At 44.1% G+C, this 17,275-nt stretch overlaps 2 protein-coding genes across 3 annotated transcripts; both read left to right on the plus strand.

Annotated features, from left to right (window-relative positions):
- The first annotated feature begins 706 nt into the window (after positions 1 to 706).
- Positions 707 to 14,082, plus strand: skor2 (SKI family transcriptional corepressor 2). 2 transcript variants are annotated; one of them, XM_049019955.1, is made up of 9 exons: positions 707 to 744; positions 6,806 to 8,628; positions 9,147 to 9,210; positions 9,583 to 9,681; positions 12,003 to 12,068; positions 12,417 to 12,515; positions 12,648 to 12,715; positions 13,180 to 13,242; positions 13,476 to 14,082. In XM_049019955.1, the coding sequence occupies exons 2-8, from the start codon at positions 6,841 to 6,843 to the stop codon at positions 13,237 to 13,239; spliced, it is 2,244 nt and encodes a 747-aa protein (XP_048875912.1). In that variant the 5' UTR covers positions 707 to 744; positions 6,806 to 6,840; the 3' UTR covers positions 13,240 to 13,242; positions 13,476 to 14,082. The 2 variants fall into 2 exon arrangements, with proteins under 2 accessions (XP_048875912.1, XP_048875911.1); XM_049019954.1 differs by lacking the exon at positions 707 to 744 and adding an exon at positions 4,842 to 5,296.
- Positions 14,083 to 15,814: 1,732 nt separating this feature from the next.
- ier3ip1 (immediate early response 3 interacting protein 1) lies at positions 15,815 to 17,184 on the plus strand. Its single transcript, XM_049019055.1, has 3 exons — positions 15,815 to 15,974; positions 16,421 to 16,522; positions 16,845 to 17,184. The coding sequence occupies exons 1-3, from the start codon at positions 15,884 to 15,886 to the stop codon at positions 16,898 to 16,900; spliced, it is 249 nt and encodes an 82-aa protein (XP_048875012.1). The 5' UTR covers positions 15,815 to 15,883; the 3' UTR covers positions 16,901 to 17,184.
- The last annotated feature ends 91 nt before the right edge of the window (positions 17,185 to 17,275 follow it).

A 17,275-nucleotide genomic window follows, 5' to 3' on the forward strand; every position in this document is an offset into this window, starting at 1 on the left:
GCATGCTGACGCTTAATTCGGAATGGTATATAGTTACCTGGCCAGCGTAATAAAACAGTATATTGTTTAGGAATTAGCCATAGAAAGTAACGGGTGTCTGAATCAACCACTGAGTTCCATGCATCTTATAGCCCATGTGCTTCGCATCCCAGTGGCTCCGGGATTTTAACCGAATATATTTGTCGTCATTTTACTTAAATTGGTATGATTAACTTCAAGTAATATATGAAAGATAAAGGACTCAATTTGCACACTTCTTTTCGACTGTAGTTACACCTGCAATTATACGTGATGTATATATAATAACGTGGTACCTGTTTGCTTCTGCTTGAATCAGTTAAATCCTTCCGTTCTCTGTGTCATATAATACTTTTGTAGTGGGCCTGTGCGCTCCGTGCCCACCTGTTCACTTTTCCAAAAGTACACACATCGCCGGCATTCCTGATCCACTCCATCGTCCTCTCCCCTTAGGGGAATTGTAAAAAAAAAACTGCTGGCCACCACAATTTGCACTAAGTCCGAATGACGCTCGGAGATCTCGTTTGTATCTCGTACTAGACAAAACTGAAGTCGGCTACCCGTCCATTGCCTACTGTGCCGTAAGAAAACGCGCCAGAAAACGCGTTTTGCTCTTTCTGCTTGTGCACCATTAATGTTACTTGTTCCTGTTTTCTTCACATCTGCTGCAACAGAGCCTTGTTGACGGATTGGGAGACGGCGTGACTGTAAGGCTGTCCTGAAGAGGTAGGCTATGATGTTCTTGTAAACATATTTCCAGTACCTTCTTAATAGCATTGGCTCAGAAGATTCTATGAATCTTTCACGAGGAATATAATTACATATAATTACAATATCAATCATAGTATTGCCTATAAAATGTAGATGTGAACACAGTAGTAACATCTCACTATGACCCTTGATAAGAAGTGTTTTTATTTATGTTAATAATTTTAAATTGAACGCATTAGTTGTAAATACAGATTGCAAAGTAAAAATTAAAAACTGCGCGTCTTCCAGCAAATGCACGGACAACAAAACTTGGTGGATGTTGTTGAAGATGCGTGTTGTTTTTATCCCCGATGTGTTAGGGCTTTGGCTGAAACGAGGTGTGTCACCTGCTGGCAGCGCGTAACCGCTTCCTTCCGGATTCCTTTGCATATTTCTTACAATATTCCGGTAATCTGGAGATGCAGGCGTTAAACATAGGACGGGTATCTTTTCCGGCATTTGCATCCCTGACGTTAATACTGCACAATGCGGGTTGAAGTGCTTACTTGTAAGTTGTTATACATAAAAGCAATTGCAACTCCTGCATTCAATATTTATTTTTTACATCCTTTTTAGTTTAAAGTTTTACTCAGAATAACACGTATTTTCCTGTTATACCCATATAATTAATTATTGTAGTGTGATGGTTATTCGGGATTAAGAAATGCAGCTTTTGGGCACAACACGTTATTGATGCCCAACCGGCAAGTCAGGACGGGTGATAACTTTAAGGTAGCCGGCGCACGTGAGCGACAATAAACCTCGGCGTAGAAGAAAAACCCGCGCTTAATTAAGAAGTGCAAGGTTAAAGAAGATAGAAATGCGCTGTATGTTGGCAACATATTTCGATCAGATAGTGTTTCGTTTCGGTATTTCGAAGGCAGTTTTGAGGCCTGTCCAACTTGGGTTTATTCCGGCCACCGTGACGTCACTACTTGCAGTGACCGTGAGCAAGCATGTAGTAGTACTACGGGCGCATTCCAGTAATTGGAGACTACAATAATTGAATAAACAGAAATAATGGAAAATGCTAATAGTCATCCTATGTGGGCCATGTATACTTGTCCGATAAACTGAATAGGCTACATTCAAATTACATTGAGAAATAGGCCTACATTTTACAGAGGAAGGCACGTTTACTTTGCAATTTTGTGAGAGAATGGCTGCATTAAATAAAGATTACGTCTGGGGAAATACAAAAAACTATCTGCTCGTGTCCGCACGTGTTAATATACAGTATAAGTGTCATAATTTAAACTGTTGACTGAAGTGTTTATCGGTGTGCTAAAATCAAAATTTACACTGACGCAGTAAACTAAGTGCCTCTAAAAATCCGAACAAGGCAAAAGTTATATGACGTATTATTGATGTACATGCTTCAGTTTAACTATTATAATATCAAAAGAATGTAATTCAAGTGCCATGCTGTGAGGCGAATTAAGGCAATATTAAATCAAAAGGATAATGTCAGATTTCTGCTGGCGGAAACATTTCTCGTATTTAAAAATTCTAATTAATCGCCCCGAGCAGCTTTGATTTGTTGTTGACAATTTAGAGTTAAATGTCTTAGTCTTGGTATGTCTTGGAGCCGTTAATTTATAAGCCTTTTTTTCCTTTTTGACCCCCATAGGTCACATAAACAGTTCTCTGTAAACGCATGATTAATTTCACAGTAGGGTTACTGCATGCATAACTGACGTTCTCTACATTATGAAAATAGGATTTTTTGCTGCTGACTTAAATAGAAGGCAGAAGTTAATATAATGATACTAATCAAAGCAGAAGCCGAGATACTATAGTTTTGCCGCGGCAAATGATATCCGTTGTGTTAATAATTAGCGGTCTAATTTATTTTTAAGCACTTGTTTGAGACAGGTTTTTATAGACTACATGTTGTGGTAATTCAAAATGATTTTCGCCTGGTTCTTTTAAATATTAATTATGGCGCTTTCGCTAAAATAATAAATTCAATCATATTGATGGGACAAGCCGTGCATATTGCGCTTGTTTTGCGTGACGTTGTTCTTGATCGGCCCACGGCTCCTCTTCATTTGCCGCGCCGGCCATTATCATTAGGTCGCTATTGTTGTTTCGGTCCGCAGGAAAGCCTGCGCGCGTTAGCGGCCGCGTGGCGTTGCGCTGGAGGGATGTTGCATAGCCGAGACAAAAGCGCCGACGATGGGATCTAAATGAGGTTTAGAAAGCAGCAGATGGGACTCACTCCTCATCCTTTCAGGACCACTTGGCTCTGCAAGTGCACGTGGAACCGTTAATATTCATTGCTTTAATCACGATGGAAATTGAGAAAATAAATAATATCAGACGCATGCGTGTATATATATATATATATATATATATATATATATATATATATATATATATATTCACACACACAGATATATACACTAAACACTCGCATGTTTATGTTAGACTACTGTTTAATGTGTCCGGGAGCTCTGTAGATATTTCAGTAATTCATATGAAATGTACAGAATGTAATTCGTCTCGGTATAGATTGTCATCTCTATAAAATATTATCTCTGCAGTCTGTTCTCCATAGATTTTAAGTAAATGGGGTACAAGAATTTAAAATTATTATGCGATTGAAATTAATCCTAAAATTTGGAGAAATAAAGCTTGATTTTAAACCTGATTGAATGTTAAAACTTTTTTTGCATTTCTTTTTAACCACTGTCGTTCACTTTTGTGTATAGAATGCATGTCCCAAGTCACCTGCATGAATGTCTTTAGGGGAACTTATCTTTAAAAGGGTGATTTATGGAGCTACGGTAATATTACTGTATGTCAGTAGGAATGCGTGAGATTACTGATGGTCTCTTTGTAAATGAGCCATTTGTTACAAATGATCATTTTGACCGTTTTTAGCGTGATAGCAGTCGATAGCTGCTACAGTTTTCCCACTCCCTAATGATGAAAAAATGACAGGTCAACGACTGAACGCCGTCTCCGTTTCAAGCCCTTACTCCCCCCCCCCCCCCCCCCCCCCTTGCGATGCCATCATTGATTGAACGGGATGAATTTCAGCGGTGGGAAAGGGTAAACCTACAAGTACGCTTTTTACAATACGGTTTCTAAAATATGTTATTATTTTATTATTATTATTATTATTATTATTATCATCGTTAGTGTTGTTGCTATTGTTAATAATAATTACAATTTATATTATTATTATTATTATTATTATTATTATTGTGTAAAATGAAAGAGTGAGGTACTATATTATTGCGCCATGCAGGCTACCACAATATGATTTTTTTGTGTTAATTTTACTTGCATTGTTTTAAAAGCACATAACCTGTAATTCTTTAAGTTAATAAATGGTTCAGGTCTCACTCAGTTCAAGATGTAATTTGGTACAATGTAAGACTATACCGGTCCGAGTGCAGTATATCGTCTTATGTTTAAGAATTGCTTTTATTAAAATATTTCGTGGAGTTCGGTGGTTATTCTTAACCCGATATTTTTAACCATAATTTGTATAGTTTTTTTGTGTAGTGTGTTGTCATACTTATAGTTTTCAGTCGAGACTAATTTAAAGTAGCATTTTCGTTATAGAAAAGTTATATGGGTGCTAACTGGAGCGTAATCGTGTTTTGAATTAATGTTACCACTTTTGGTAACGTGCATAATAAAATTTGCTTCTGTTTATATATATATACACACACACACACACACACACACACACACACACACACACACACACACACACACACAAACGCCAAACGGGCTTTAGACCGGAGACAAAATTAATTTCCCAAAGATAAATATGTGATTGTCAGGCAGTATCTAGACCAACTACTCGCACAATTAATATGATTTACTTAAATTTATGACTATTATAAATACCCGTGATTAATAACATCCGAAACATATATTTGGCCTAAATAGGGTTTTGGGGTTAACGGGTCAAAACTGATTATGAGTCATTTTTGGTGCAAGGTGACTGCCGCTCACCCAAAGCTTTCATCGCGGGAGAGTTTGTGCGGCGTGTCTCCCTTCTGACATCTCCTTTGGATCCAGCACCCCCTTCCTCCCATAGTGTTGTTAACAAATCGCGTACATATGGTGCGCGTCGATTGGTGAGATTGGAGGTAAGCGGCGGCGGCGGCGGCTGCGACTGCGGCGGCTGCCTGGGGCTGTGCTGCGCGCATTAGCCCCTCTTTACGGCGCTGAGTGGCAGTCAGAGAGACGTCATTGGCTCCCCGCCACACGGCTTTTCAGCGCCAGCGCCAGTCCAGGGGCAGGAACTGCGCCAATCACCTCGCGTCCGGCGGCATGCCTTTTTAAAGGCAATAAGTGTACTGAGGATGTGCAGTCATTCCTCCATCGCCGACAGTTAACTAATTCGGGCGATCGAAAGCGCGGCTTGTTCCTCACAACGGACTTTATTTGTTGTTTCTTTGGTTATTTACGCCACTCTTCTTGTGTATCCGATTGCCTGTGACGCAGATACGGATAATGCCCCATTCCGTTATCTAGTACCACTTCGGATTTTTCCTTATTGGAGGTAAGCGAGTTATGAAATATTACGTGCCTTCAATGTTTAATACTCGATAGGCCGTTTAAATAATTAAGACACGTTGCCGTTGTAAGGTCTGATAAAGTCGTGTGCGATATTTTTTTAAGCTTCGTGCCTTTTTTGATAAATATGCGTGCATAAATATAGCATTAGCCTGCCATTCTTTTAATATGTGGTTTACTGGGGTCGCTTTAAGTTTGTCTAACTAAAAGTAGGCGAACTGTTTGTACGAATGCCGAAATAATGTCCGAAAGGCATTTATTTACCGAAATTCATGGCATTTTGTGATTAATGGAAAATATGTCACCGTGTTTCACGTTTCCCAGTTTTGCGTAATTTAAAAATGGATAAAGGTGTGTTAAGCGCTTTTTAAAATGCTATTTGAAAAAGCTCTTCTGTTGGTATTAGGCTACCTTTTACCTGTGTGGATACGATTAATTCTAAAATTATACTACCCGTACTAGCCCACTATTGCTGTTATTAAACTGCTTATTATGGAATTTAATTATAATGATATGCTTTTTCTTAACATCAGAAGAGTGTGAATAGGTAATTGCACCAACAATTTCCGAATCCACACATAACAAAAATGGAACGATCATGCAAAATTACCCATATCGGACTGAAGTAACAATTTTTCGATTTTCTGATTTTAGGCAATGGCAAACTTGAAAATTAATTGTAATTATAAATGATTCGATCGAAAGATTTTTTGTTGGAAAATGATGAAAATTGAATTTCTGTTAAGAGACAGAGAAGAAATAGTTTTAATTCTAGAAACACACTGAATAAACGCAGTTTTTGTGCGCGGTCTCCAAGACATCGCTTTCATTCACGCCTAGACACCGATATTTTTTATTTTATTAGAATTATACTTGTAAATACATTTAATTCAAATCAACGGCATAGTTTTCTTACACAAGTGTATAATACATTACATTTATTTCTTCTTTTAATTTAAAAATGTATATAATTTATTTACTTTAAAAGCCATTCATTGCAATGTAATAACGTATTATTTCTAGCATTTTATAAATGGACTCTTTCTTAGTATTTTCATCAAATAATTATTATTGTTATTATTATTGTTGTTGTTGTTGTTACAAATTTTGTCGTCTTTATCATCATTGCTAATAACAGTAATAATAATTAATTACAGGTAACTTGAATTCATATAGTCATTGTGACTGATTGATATTATATTTGATTAATACTATAATAATCACACCAAGCCATTGTGATGTTATTTAGCTTTGATCACGTAATTCAACACTGAAGCCAGGTAAACTTTAGCCGTTTCTCACGATGCTGTTATTTTTACAGTAATATCATGTCTCTTGTGTTGAACACCCGTTTAATAGCTGATACCCAGTATGGATCGTGCACTGTGGTGCTGCTTCACATGGCCCTATGGCCATCTGGGATCAGCCCTGGGTTTGACACCCTCTGACGTGCACCAGCGGTGATCTGTCCTCTTCTGTCTCCTGTGCCTGGCAGAGGGAGAAGCTGTTTGCCATTGGTGGAGCAGCACCATGGACAAGGCCCTCCTCCCAGGTCCCAACGACATCGTGATGGCCACGGCACCCAGCCCCTTCCAGCAGGAGCCTCTCACTCCCCCCCGGCCCGGACACCCGTCTTCCCTGAAGCCCAACCAGGTGGGCCAGGTGATCCTGTACGGCGTGCCCATCGTCTCGCTGGTCATCGACAGCCAGGAGCGCCTCTGTCTGGCCCAGATCTCCAACACGCTGCTCAAGAACTACAGCTACAACGAGATCCACAATCGGCGGGTGGCGCTGGGCATCACCTGCGTGCAGTGCACGCCCGTGCAGCTGGAGATCCTGCGGCGGGCAGGGGCCATGCCCATCTCGTCACGCCGCTGCGGCATGATCACCAAGCGGGAGGCCGAGCGGCTCTGTAAGTCCTTCCTGGGCGAGAACTCGCCACCCAAGTTGCCCGACAACTTCGCCTTCGACGTGACTCACGAGTGCGCGTGGGGCTGCCGCGGCAACTTCGTGCCGGCGCGCTACAACAGCTCGCGCGCCAAGTGCATCAAGTGCTCCTACTGCAACATGTACTTTTCCCCCAACAAGTTCATCTTCCACTCACACCGCACGCCCGACGCTAAGTACACGCAGCCTGACGCCGCCAACTTCAATTCCTGGCGCCGGCACCTCAAGCTCTCCGACAAGAGCCCGCCAGAGGACCTGGCCTTCGCCTGGGAGGACGTCAAGGCCATGTTCAATGGTGGCAGCCGCAAGCGAGCCTTGCCGTCATCCCAATGCCCGCCCATGGGGTCCGTCAAGGGCGTGGGCTCCGTCCTCCCTCATATGATCCCGCCGGACCTGAGCCAGAAGCGAGGCCGCTTCGATGAGGATGAAGATGCCGATGCCGGGGGCCTGTCCCCTCGCAAGCACCCACGCAGCTACCCTGTCATCCCGGTCCCCAGCAAGGGCTTCGGAGTGCTGCAGAAGTTCCCCACCAGCTCCCTCTTCCCCGGGCCCTACCCCTTCCCCGCCTTTGGCTTGTGCCAGCAGAAGAAGGATGACGGCGAGTCTCCCGGGGGCCAGAAGAATGGTGGCCTCTCTGGGCTCCTCTGGCCCAGCCGCAAGGACGCTTTCTATCCCCCCTTCTGCATGTTCTGGCCCCCCCGGACCACCGGTGGCATTCCTGTGCCCACCTACCTCCAACCGCAGCCTGGCGCCCTCGGCACGCTGTCCGAGAGCCCCTCACTGCGGCAGGCTTTCCTGGACCTCTCGGAGCAGGGTGAGGCTGGTACCGGCATTGGGGGAAACTCCCGGGCGGGGCTGTTCGAGAGCGAGTGCCCGCCGCCCGCCCCAGAGCCGCGCCCAGCATCCGAAGGCTGGCTTAAGCTCCTGGACACGCCCTCTCTGCAAGCCCGCAAAGCCAACTACCACTCTGCCTTCCGGCCCGTGGTAAAGGACGTGGAGAGCATCGCGAAGCTCCACGGCGGTCTAGAGGACTTTGGATCCGACCGGCACCTCTCTCCTGGTACCAGCTGCAGCTACCAGAGCGAGAGCGGGCCGGACACTGATGAGGAGCAGGAGGTGGACGTGGAGACGAAGCAGGATGAAGAGGAGAGCGACTTCGCCAGCAGGGGGCAGCAGCAGTCACAGCCATGCGGCCTGCACCTGCGGGGGCTCACCGAGGGCGCGGGGGAGCGGAGTAAAGAACCGGGTGCCTTTGCCGCCGTCGGCCCCGATAATGTGGAGGACAAGCCGGTCTCGGCTGTCACTCCACCTGCCAGTCTGAAGGAAGCAAGCCCCATTCACGTTTTGCTGGAGGACACAGCCTACAAAAATGTAAATATTCTCTCAGGGCTGTTTAGCTAATTATTATTTAAATGCGGCTCTAGGCGGAGTTGATCTATATGCATGACAGGATTGATAGCCGGAGCTCCCTACAGAAATGGGCTATTCAGGGCACTGTGATTTCACCCTAATAAGGCCAGTCTTGTATTGTTTAATGACTGTGTGTTACGTGTCTCCCTTTGTAACCCCTGCCTTGTAGCCCATCTAATCTTTAACCCGTCGACATTGAGGCGGTCAGGAACACAGGCCTCAGCTGTTCAGTGGGGTGGTAAGGGGGCTGCTGATTATAACATGGTCATGCTTTCACAGTACCCAGTGGAAAACTGGGCTGGCTGACCAAGACGTGTGCCTTTCATTTGGATACACACACACACACACACACACACACACCGAATTTTTTAACTTATCTGCCTGTCTTGGCGTTTTTTTTTGCTTTCACTTGAATATTGTCTTGCCCTGCCAGTAGGGGGCAGCACTCAGTAACATCCACCTGCCCTGTATGTCTGCAGGCCCACAAAAACGGTAGAGACGGACAGATAGTCTTCACCACCAAAGAAAACAACAGCCATTCAGGTGAGTAGCTTTCCTGCACTGCCTTTCTGCACCTTAAGGAATTTATTTGTTTTTATTCAATCAAAGCATGCAATGTAGGAGACCTAAATAATTTTCTACACATCATTGCATTGTAATATGCCCTGAGGTGTGATGTTTTGTTTAGAAAATGTAGGGGGGTGGGGAAATGTGTTGATTAGTCGAAGATAAGTGCTATTTGGGCTTGATGAAACCACGGAAAAGCCATATTCCTACGTTTTTAAAAGAAATTGCACTTCTTCAAACAGTAATGAGATATTTAGATGTTGCAGATTGCTATTCATGCCTCCAGACAGAAGGCTGGATTAATGGTCCCTCTGTTTTCTCTGTTCCCCCCCCCCCCCCCCCCCCCAGCCCCAGACGAAAACAAAGACCAGAGCAACTTCTTTGTCTCAGAGACAGACCCTTCCGGAACAGAGTACTGGAGAGAAAAGCCAGGTACAAGGGATGCAGGTAGGTGGGGGGGGGGGGGAGGCTAGGAAGTTGGGGGGGGTGGAGTGGGGTGGGGGGGGCTACTTATACATACAGTGCAAAAATTGTGAGGGAGGAATAGCAATGAAAGAACAAAAAAAAAAACGTGAAGGAAAAGTTTTTATTCCTGATTCCACTGTTTGGGGGGTGGGGGGGCACGTTGAAATGTAGCCTTCGAGAGTTTCAGGAATAACATGAATTAATAGATAAAAGAGGAAATAAGGAGATAACAGAGAAGTGGGGCAGCTCCTTACAGTGTCATTGGCGAGTCCTGTTGGGACCATTAGGGTTCAAGCAGACTATCAGCTCAGCGCCGGGAAGGTGACAATCACCATTAGAACAATGTAAAATGGGGATAATTGCCTTTCCTCTGCGAAAGCTTCCATTACAAAGATCACAGCTTAGTGCCTTTTATATCTGTCAGAAAGACATTAAAAGTGTTTTATGACATCTGTGCCAACATTTATATTATCTGGCGATAATGATCTCTTCACATAATGTATAATATATTTTGAAAAATTACACGAAACAAATTAAATGAAACCACCTTTGGTTGATTGGTAAATGTCTCCAAGGCCTCTGTGGACGTGATTAGAAGTTCTGATTCCAGAGAGAGCCAGGCAGTGTCTTAAGGAGAGTTCTGTTTCTTGGGAGAAAAATAATCTAATTTTCCATTTATGTAATGCAAACTGCCTCGGCTTTGACTGTTCACGGTTAATTGACTGTCAAACGAGGTTGTTAGCCCGAGGCGGTGTCTGAAAATTTGCTTGTCAAATGAGACAGAGAGGAGGAGAGCTTGCGCCTTTCCGAGGGAAGGGAAACGTTACGGGACTTAGGAAGACCAGGCGTGAAACGGGGGAGAGATAGTCAAAGAGGGAGATTACATAGACAAATAGCTCGGATTGCTTCGTTTACGGCATGTTGGCTTGCTGCGTTTGTGTGTGTGGGTCGGTATGTGTGTTTTTGCAGAGGTGGATGAATGTGCTTTGAATCCCTTTATAAACACACATGCGAACTTACACAAAGCCAGATGCACGCAAACTCACACACACACACACACACACACATTAACAGACACTAACACACATACACAAATACACACTCACACAAACACACACATTAACAGACACTAACACACATACACAAATACACACTCACACAAACGCACACGCACAAAGCCAGATGCACACAAACACACACGAGCACCATGGGTGTGAATCCCCAGGCTGATGTGTTAGCTCCAGGGTGCCAAGGCAAGAGAAAAACAAGATGATATAAGAGCAGAGAAATCAAAGTGGTTTATCCGTGAAACAACGGGGCAACGTGGAGAATGGCAGCTCTGCTATGTTTCCTGAATCCAAAGTCTGTGCATTCATGGTTGTATATTTGCCAACTACATATATAGACAAATAGTACGGCATGACAATTTATAAATATGTGGCACTATATTTTTATATTTATATAGTTTGCTGTAACCTACATAAAGGTCCAGCCTAACAGACGTAAACAGACAAATTGCAGTCAGAGAGAAAATTCCTTCTGATTTACATATTTTACATCATCAGACGGTGTCATTTTGTCCTTCAGGACAGTCATTTACACGAGTAGCTGGCTGTGAGTGTCCTGCTGTTTCAGCCTGTGGGGCTGAACATGGCTGCTTGTGTCTCCCCGGCGTGTAGGACCCAGTCCGACTGAGGTGGAACAGCGACACACTGAGAGATGTGTCAGTTTTCATCACTGTCCACAGCTTAAGATCTGAGTCTGTGTACGGAGGGATCGCCTTCCTGGATAGCTGCAAACAAGGGCTTTGCTAAGATGAAGCCAAATTTCTGAGCCCCCGAATGTTAAGGCCCATTTGTTCGCTGTGGGTGGGTTGAGTGTTCCTGCCAAGTGAAATTGTGTTCCGTGGAGTAACTGGGGAATGCGTGATTGTGTCGCCATCTGGTGGCAAGAAGTGGAATTGAATAAGTACTTCAGGTTGGCTTTGAACGTGTGCTTTTGGAACCGGTTCACATTAAGTCAAAAAGCATGTAGCATGTAGTAAAATTCAGGGTTTGAACATTTCACAGAATTTGTTAGATGTCCCCCTCCCACCCCGTTCAATAATATCTACTGAGGGGTCCACCCATGCGATAAGTTACCGAGGTCAATCAGTGCCAGACAACCCATGCAATTTACCATGTTAACCATTTATTGTGTCATCATTGTGTTTTTTCTTAAACGGGGTAATTGTGTATAGCTGTGCTGAATTACAAGCCAGTTCATATTTGTTACATTGTTATCTCTGTCCTGGTTTTTCACAGGTGATCAAAGCCAAGAAGGCAATTCACCCGTGTCTCTGAAGAAGGACGTCGAGAACATGGAGAAGGGTAAGTGTGTCCAAACAGCAGCCGGAGGGCTGCTGCTAGATAGGCTGTGAAGGGAGGAGTCTAATGCAGCCATCATGGTGGGCCGATATCCACAGGAGCTCTTTAGAGAACCAGGCAAGCCCTCCTGTTTTGGTTGCTTCACTCTTCCCAGATTTTACACTCCAGAGTGTAGAAAATGACAACACAGGATACAGAAAAACAGCTAAATGAAATCAGAAAAGGCTGCGTGTAACAATCTAATGGACTGTTTAAGCATAACTTGTCTGAGCACAGGTGTTCAGGGCCAGGAGTTTAGGTGCAGTCCGTGCTTTTCATGTCTCTGACCTTCTGACACCCCCCGCCCCCCAGAGGAGCTCCAGAAGGTTCTCCTGGAGCAGATCGACCTGCGGAGAAGGCTGGAGCAGGAGTTTCACGCGCTGAAGGGATCGGGCCCCTTCCCCGTGTTCCGTGAGTGAACCCACCCCCCACCCGCACCCCGCCCCCGTTCAGTCTAGGAGAGTCTCCATCTTGCATGCTTCAGTTTTAAGCACGACCATAATCGACCAGACTTGACAGTTCCTTTGTTTTTTCTCACCACAGATAACTTTCATGACCAAATGAAGAGGGACCTGGCCTACAGGGAGGAAATGGTTCAGCAGCTGCAGATGGTAGGGCTGCGCGATGTCCCGACCCAGCAATATTCAGCATGATGGCTGGAGCCCCACCTTTTGGCCCTCCACTCACCTAGCGTTATTGGGGGTGGAGCAGCTCTGCCAACATGCAGACGCTGTGCTAACACACCGAAGTGCAGCCTCCCAGCAGGGGACCACAGGCCCCCATCCACGCATGTCACAGTCAAGCGCTCAGTGTAATGTGAAACGGGTGCCATGTTTCACAGACCATATTTATCACAGATCCACATTCATCATTTAAGCAAGAACACAAAAAAAAAAATCCGAAACAAACACAATAGCACTGCCTCTCGTGACAGATTGACTCCAGCTGTGCAGCTTGCATCTGCTGGAGCTGAGAGTTAGTTTCGGATTAATCACTGAGGACAGGCGGGCCTTCGAAGGGGAGGAAGTGCGTGCGTGAGTGTACGTGCGGTAATAAGCCCTGTGCTGTGTTTCAGATCCCCTATGCAAATATCATCAGAAAAGAAAAGATCGGCACACACCTCAACAAGAGCTAAAAGGTACGTGCTGGGACTAAGGCTCCTGGGGTCTCCTTCCTGCACTCTGTGCTGTTTGGCTTAGATTTATGCTAAAAAGGCTACATTGACCCAACATCCTACCCATGACACAGTGCTCATGTATGTTGCATGACCTTAACCTGCGTGCCACTTTTAAGAATAAAGCGTTGATGTCGGATCGCTTACCTTGATCCCTTCTCCTTTCAAATAACAGTACATTCACACTGATTTTACAGGGCAGTGGGCCAAAACTCATCCTCGACCTCCACCACCAAAACGATCACCTCTGGGGGGTATTCCATCTGAGGATTTCCCACAATGCAACACAAGTGACCTCATCCCCATCCCTTGGACTCTGTGTACAGAAATATGGGGATGACCCGTCTCAGATGAGGGCACAAAGCTTCTCCAAATGGCTCAGCCGCAAGAACTATCTGAGAGAATATACTGGAAGCTTTGTCCCACATGATTATGACAAGAGATCAGCTTTGGTCACGTGATCAAATTGAAATCTTTCCCAAACGTCAGTCTGTACAGTGGTCCCTCACGTCATTTCCTTGTTTATTTGTTCATAAAGCTGACTGTGCAGTATAATCTCGATCATGGAAGTGGTGATGAGAAATATAAAGAGAATGCGATGAGGACAGGCACTCTGAAGTTAATGCCGGGAAATAATTAAATGAGCAGAACAACTCGACCATTCTTTGGGAGTGTGAATGACACATTTATGGAAAAGCTACTGTAAGAATGTTATTATGAACCGTTTACGCAAATACATTTAAAATGTGTTATTGCAGTTTCTCTACTATTTATGTGGATAAATAAAAGTCTATGACATATTAATCTGATTCTTTGCATTTTGTTGCCCTTGTTTTGGTCGTGCAAAATGGAAAACCGATAAAAATCACGCAGCAGTCTTGCTGATACACCAACTATCTTTACGTATGTGAAGTCAGTATGAAAAATGACACGTCCTGGTTGTTGGCCTTCCCAGCCATCGTTTTCATTGTACGGTGGAGGTGAGATCTCAGTCATTCCCCGGATCTTAAGTGGAATGCAGGATATATCGTGTGGCTCTACCTGCTTGGAAGGTAAATTTGTAACCAGAAGATGCACTGTCCTGATCTGAAGTGTTGAGTTTGGTGTCCGTTCAGCACGTGAATAACGTCACAATTCTTCCTGTATATCCCTGTTAATCTGACTGCGCCCCTGCCGCTTACCTCACACTGGTCATGTGACCCATGCTACTTCCCCTGCTTCGGGTCCTGCAGAGCTTTTGTGCCGAGTATGGAATCCTGTGTAACAGCGTGTTTCTCCCCCCTCACATCACTTACGGAGAACAGGCCTCTGTAAGCAGGGAATCTGACATACACACCTCCTCCTATCCCCTCTGCTTCTCTAATCTTCACACTTCGTTTGAAGTCCTCAGCTGACTGGGTTCCCTGTCTTACTAACAGCATATGACTTATGTCTGAAACGCCAAGACTCTCTGATGCCTCTCCTTGGTTTGTTCATGCGTTAGATTCTTTTGCTTATTGTAATTCCATTCCATTATAGGTGATGCCTTTTGGTTTCACTTAAATATGTTTAATGTAATATTTGTCTATTCACTTAATTGCCCATCATTAAGTTACTCCTAGTGTTGACAACTGATCCTGTACACCTCTGTAACCCTCCGACTGAGGCTGACATTTCTGAATGAAATCTAGGGGTATTGAAGCGGCCCCCCAGAATGCCGTGGAAATGGCAGCATTAAGAAGACAATGACAATCACCCGTATCGCCCGTGTCCAAATGCGAAGCTTGCTTTTGTATGTAATTTGGCCCTGTTATCTTGTTACTTACAGACTTAATTCAGCACCAAAAGTCAAAAGGGCAGAAGAGAGCTTTGTAGACAAAGAGCCAAGCCTGAATATTTTTAATTATCAGCTTTAAATGTTTTATCAGGCGGTCTGCCTGCCTATTGGCTCATCTCATTCTACTGACTGCATGCCTCTTCTCCCTCTCTCCGGTCTCTGTCCGAAATGGGTGCTTATATTTCCGCACCGTGGGGCTCAGGTGTCTGCCAGCACACTCGGATTTCCCCCAGTCTCTCTGTGTTTCCTCTGTGTACTTTCATATATAGTGGAATGCTCTTTCAGCGAACTGCCTGAGCGTTACGGATCACGTGAGATCAGGAACAGCAGCCTCTCTCTGCTCCCATGCATACCCACCATGGATCTCCTGGAACTGGGTCTGCACTTGTCATGACTGTAAATCATGGGCTCATAAATAAATTAGGCCATCAGGATTAAGAGAGGAGAGGCACAGGGAAATACCCCATATCCAACCAATTTCTCCTCAGATTCTAGCACTTTCAAGGAATGTAAATATCGTATATATGTATTACCTGTCACTGGGTTAAAACCGTAGCATTTTCTGATTCTGCTATACAAAATTAAGAAGTTGGTTTTCGTTGTATTCACCACAGGCTCTTTCGTGTTACAGGTTCGCCTGGTAAATAACTGTTATTTAGTCACGACTTCAAGACGTGCATGCTGCAGCGAAGGGAACTTTTCTTTTTACGAACGCGTTCCTGTGCGCGCTGTTTGTCCCTTTTCTCTTCCTGTACACCAACACGTCAGATACACTGAGAAGGTGCCAGCATGGCGTTCACTCTGTACTCCCTTATTCAAACCGCGATTTTGTGTGTCAATGCCGTTGCAGTTTTGCACGAAGAACGGTTTCTCAGTAAAAGTAGGTGTCTTTAACATTTTCTGTTTGATACAGGTTATATACAGATCCTCTTTCAGAAAGCGATTTGTTGATGTCCGTTGACTCTGCAGATTGCCAACACACCCAGAACGATCACTGTTTCGGGAACTAATACAAATGTTTGAATCTTAATCCACCATAAATTACGGGCCGTAAATTTAAGTCAAATCACCCATTCATTAGACACGTCCGTATGAAACGTCACTTTTGTCGGTTTAAAGTCGGCCAACTATCGTGCTTAGGGAAGACTTTTGATAGAAATAAATTTGGCGTAAAACGGACATATATCGAAATGTGTGCCTTTACCATAGTCCGTATTCGGGTAAAATACACATTAAACGTTAGAAAATATAGCCCTGTTCAAAATACAGAAACAAGGGGATAACAACGCACCGGATTTTTAATTTTTTCCCCCTTTGTCGTAATAGTCGGATGGGGTGCGGATCAAGGGATTGGAGGCTTCGGCGACGAACCAGGAATAAAAGCTCAGCTGATGAACCTCATCCGCTCTGTGAGAACAGTAATGAGAGGTAAGTGGTAAGACACGGTATTCAGGAAGTGCGCTGAAGCTTATTCTTTAAACCTTTGAAATTGCATTCTCTGCCTTGGGGTAGGTGCGGTACAACATGCATATTAGTTCTGATGATATTTGATAGGATGTTAAGACTTTATAAAATAGAGCTTTTTATTTATAAAAATCAGTGATGTTGTTAGATGTTGCATTATTATTATTATCATTTTTTAAAAGTGTTTTTAAAATACGCCTGGTGTAAGCAGTGCATGTGGGTGCTCTTTTTGGAGCAGGGTGTTTTGCTGTGGTGAAAGTACATTGTCCTCTCTTGTGTTTTGCAGTCCCCTTGATAATAGTGAATTCAATCTGCATCGTGCTCCTGCTCCTGTTTGGGTAGGACACGCGTCCGAAGATGCTGGACACGAAAATGGACTGACAGTGCAGGAATGAAGACCATAAAACTAAAAGCAGACTGTTTTTCATCATTGTCATTATCGCGGGTGCATCCTTGTGGTTGGCATTAATACCTGGTGTTTGACCAGAACCACCCCCCCCCTTCCCAGGAGATCTCAGATGTCACTTTAATTTGTTTTTTTTATATATGTATCTTTGGACTAAAGTGAGAAATTTTGTTTCTGTTCATAGAGACAATGAATATTCATAAAAGATTGTTAAAGTGAACTGGTTGCATTATATTGCTCTTTGGCACTTTTGCTGCTAGCATGTAGCTAAAGCATGCGGTGGCCTCCCATCGCACTGACCTCGTTTAGGG

Source organism: Brienomyrus brachyistius, chromosome 7 (genome assembly GCF_023856365.1).
Source record: "Brienomyrus brachyistius isolate T26 chromosome 7, BBRACH_0.4, whole genome shotgun sequence".
NCBI classification, from domain to species: domain Eukaryota; kingdom Metazoa; phylum Chordata; class Actinopteri; order Osteoglossiformes; family Mormyridae; genus Brienomyrus; species Brienomyrus brachyistius.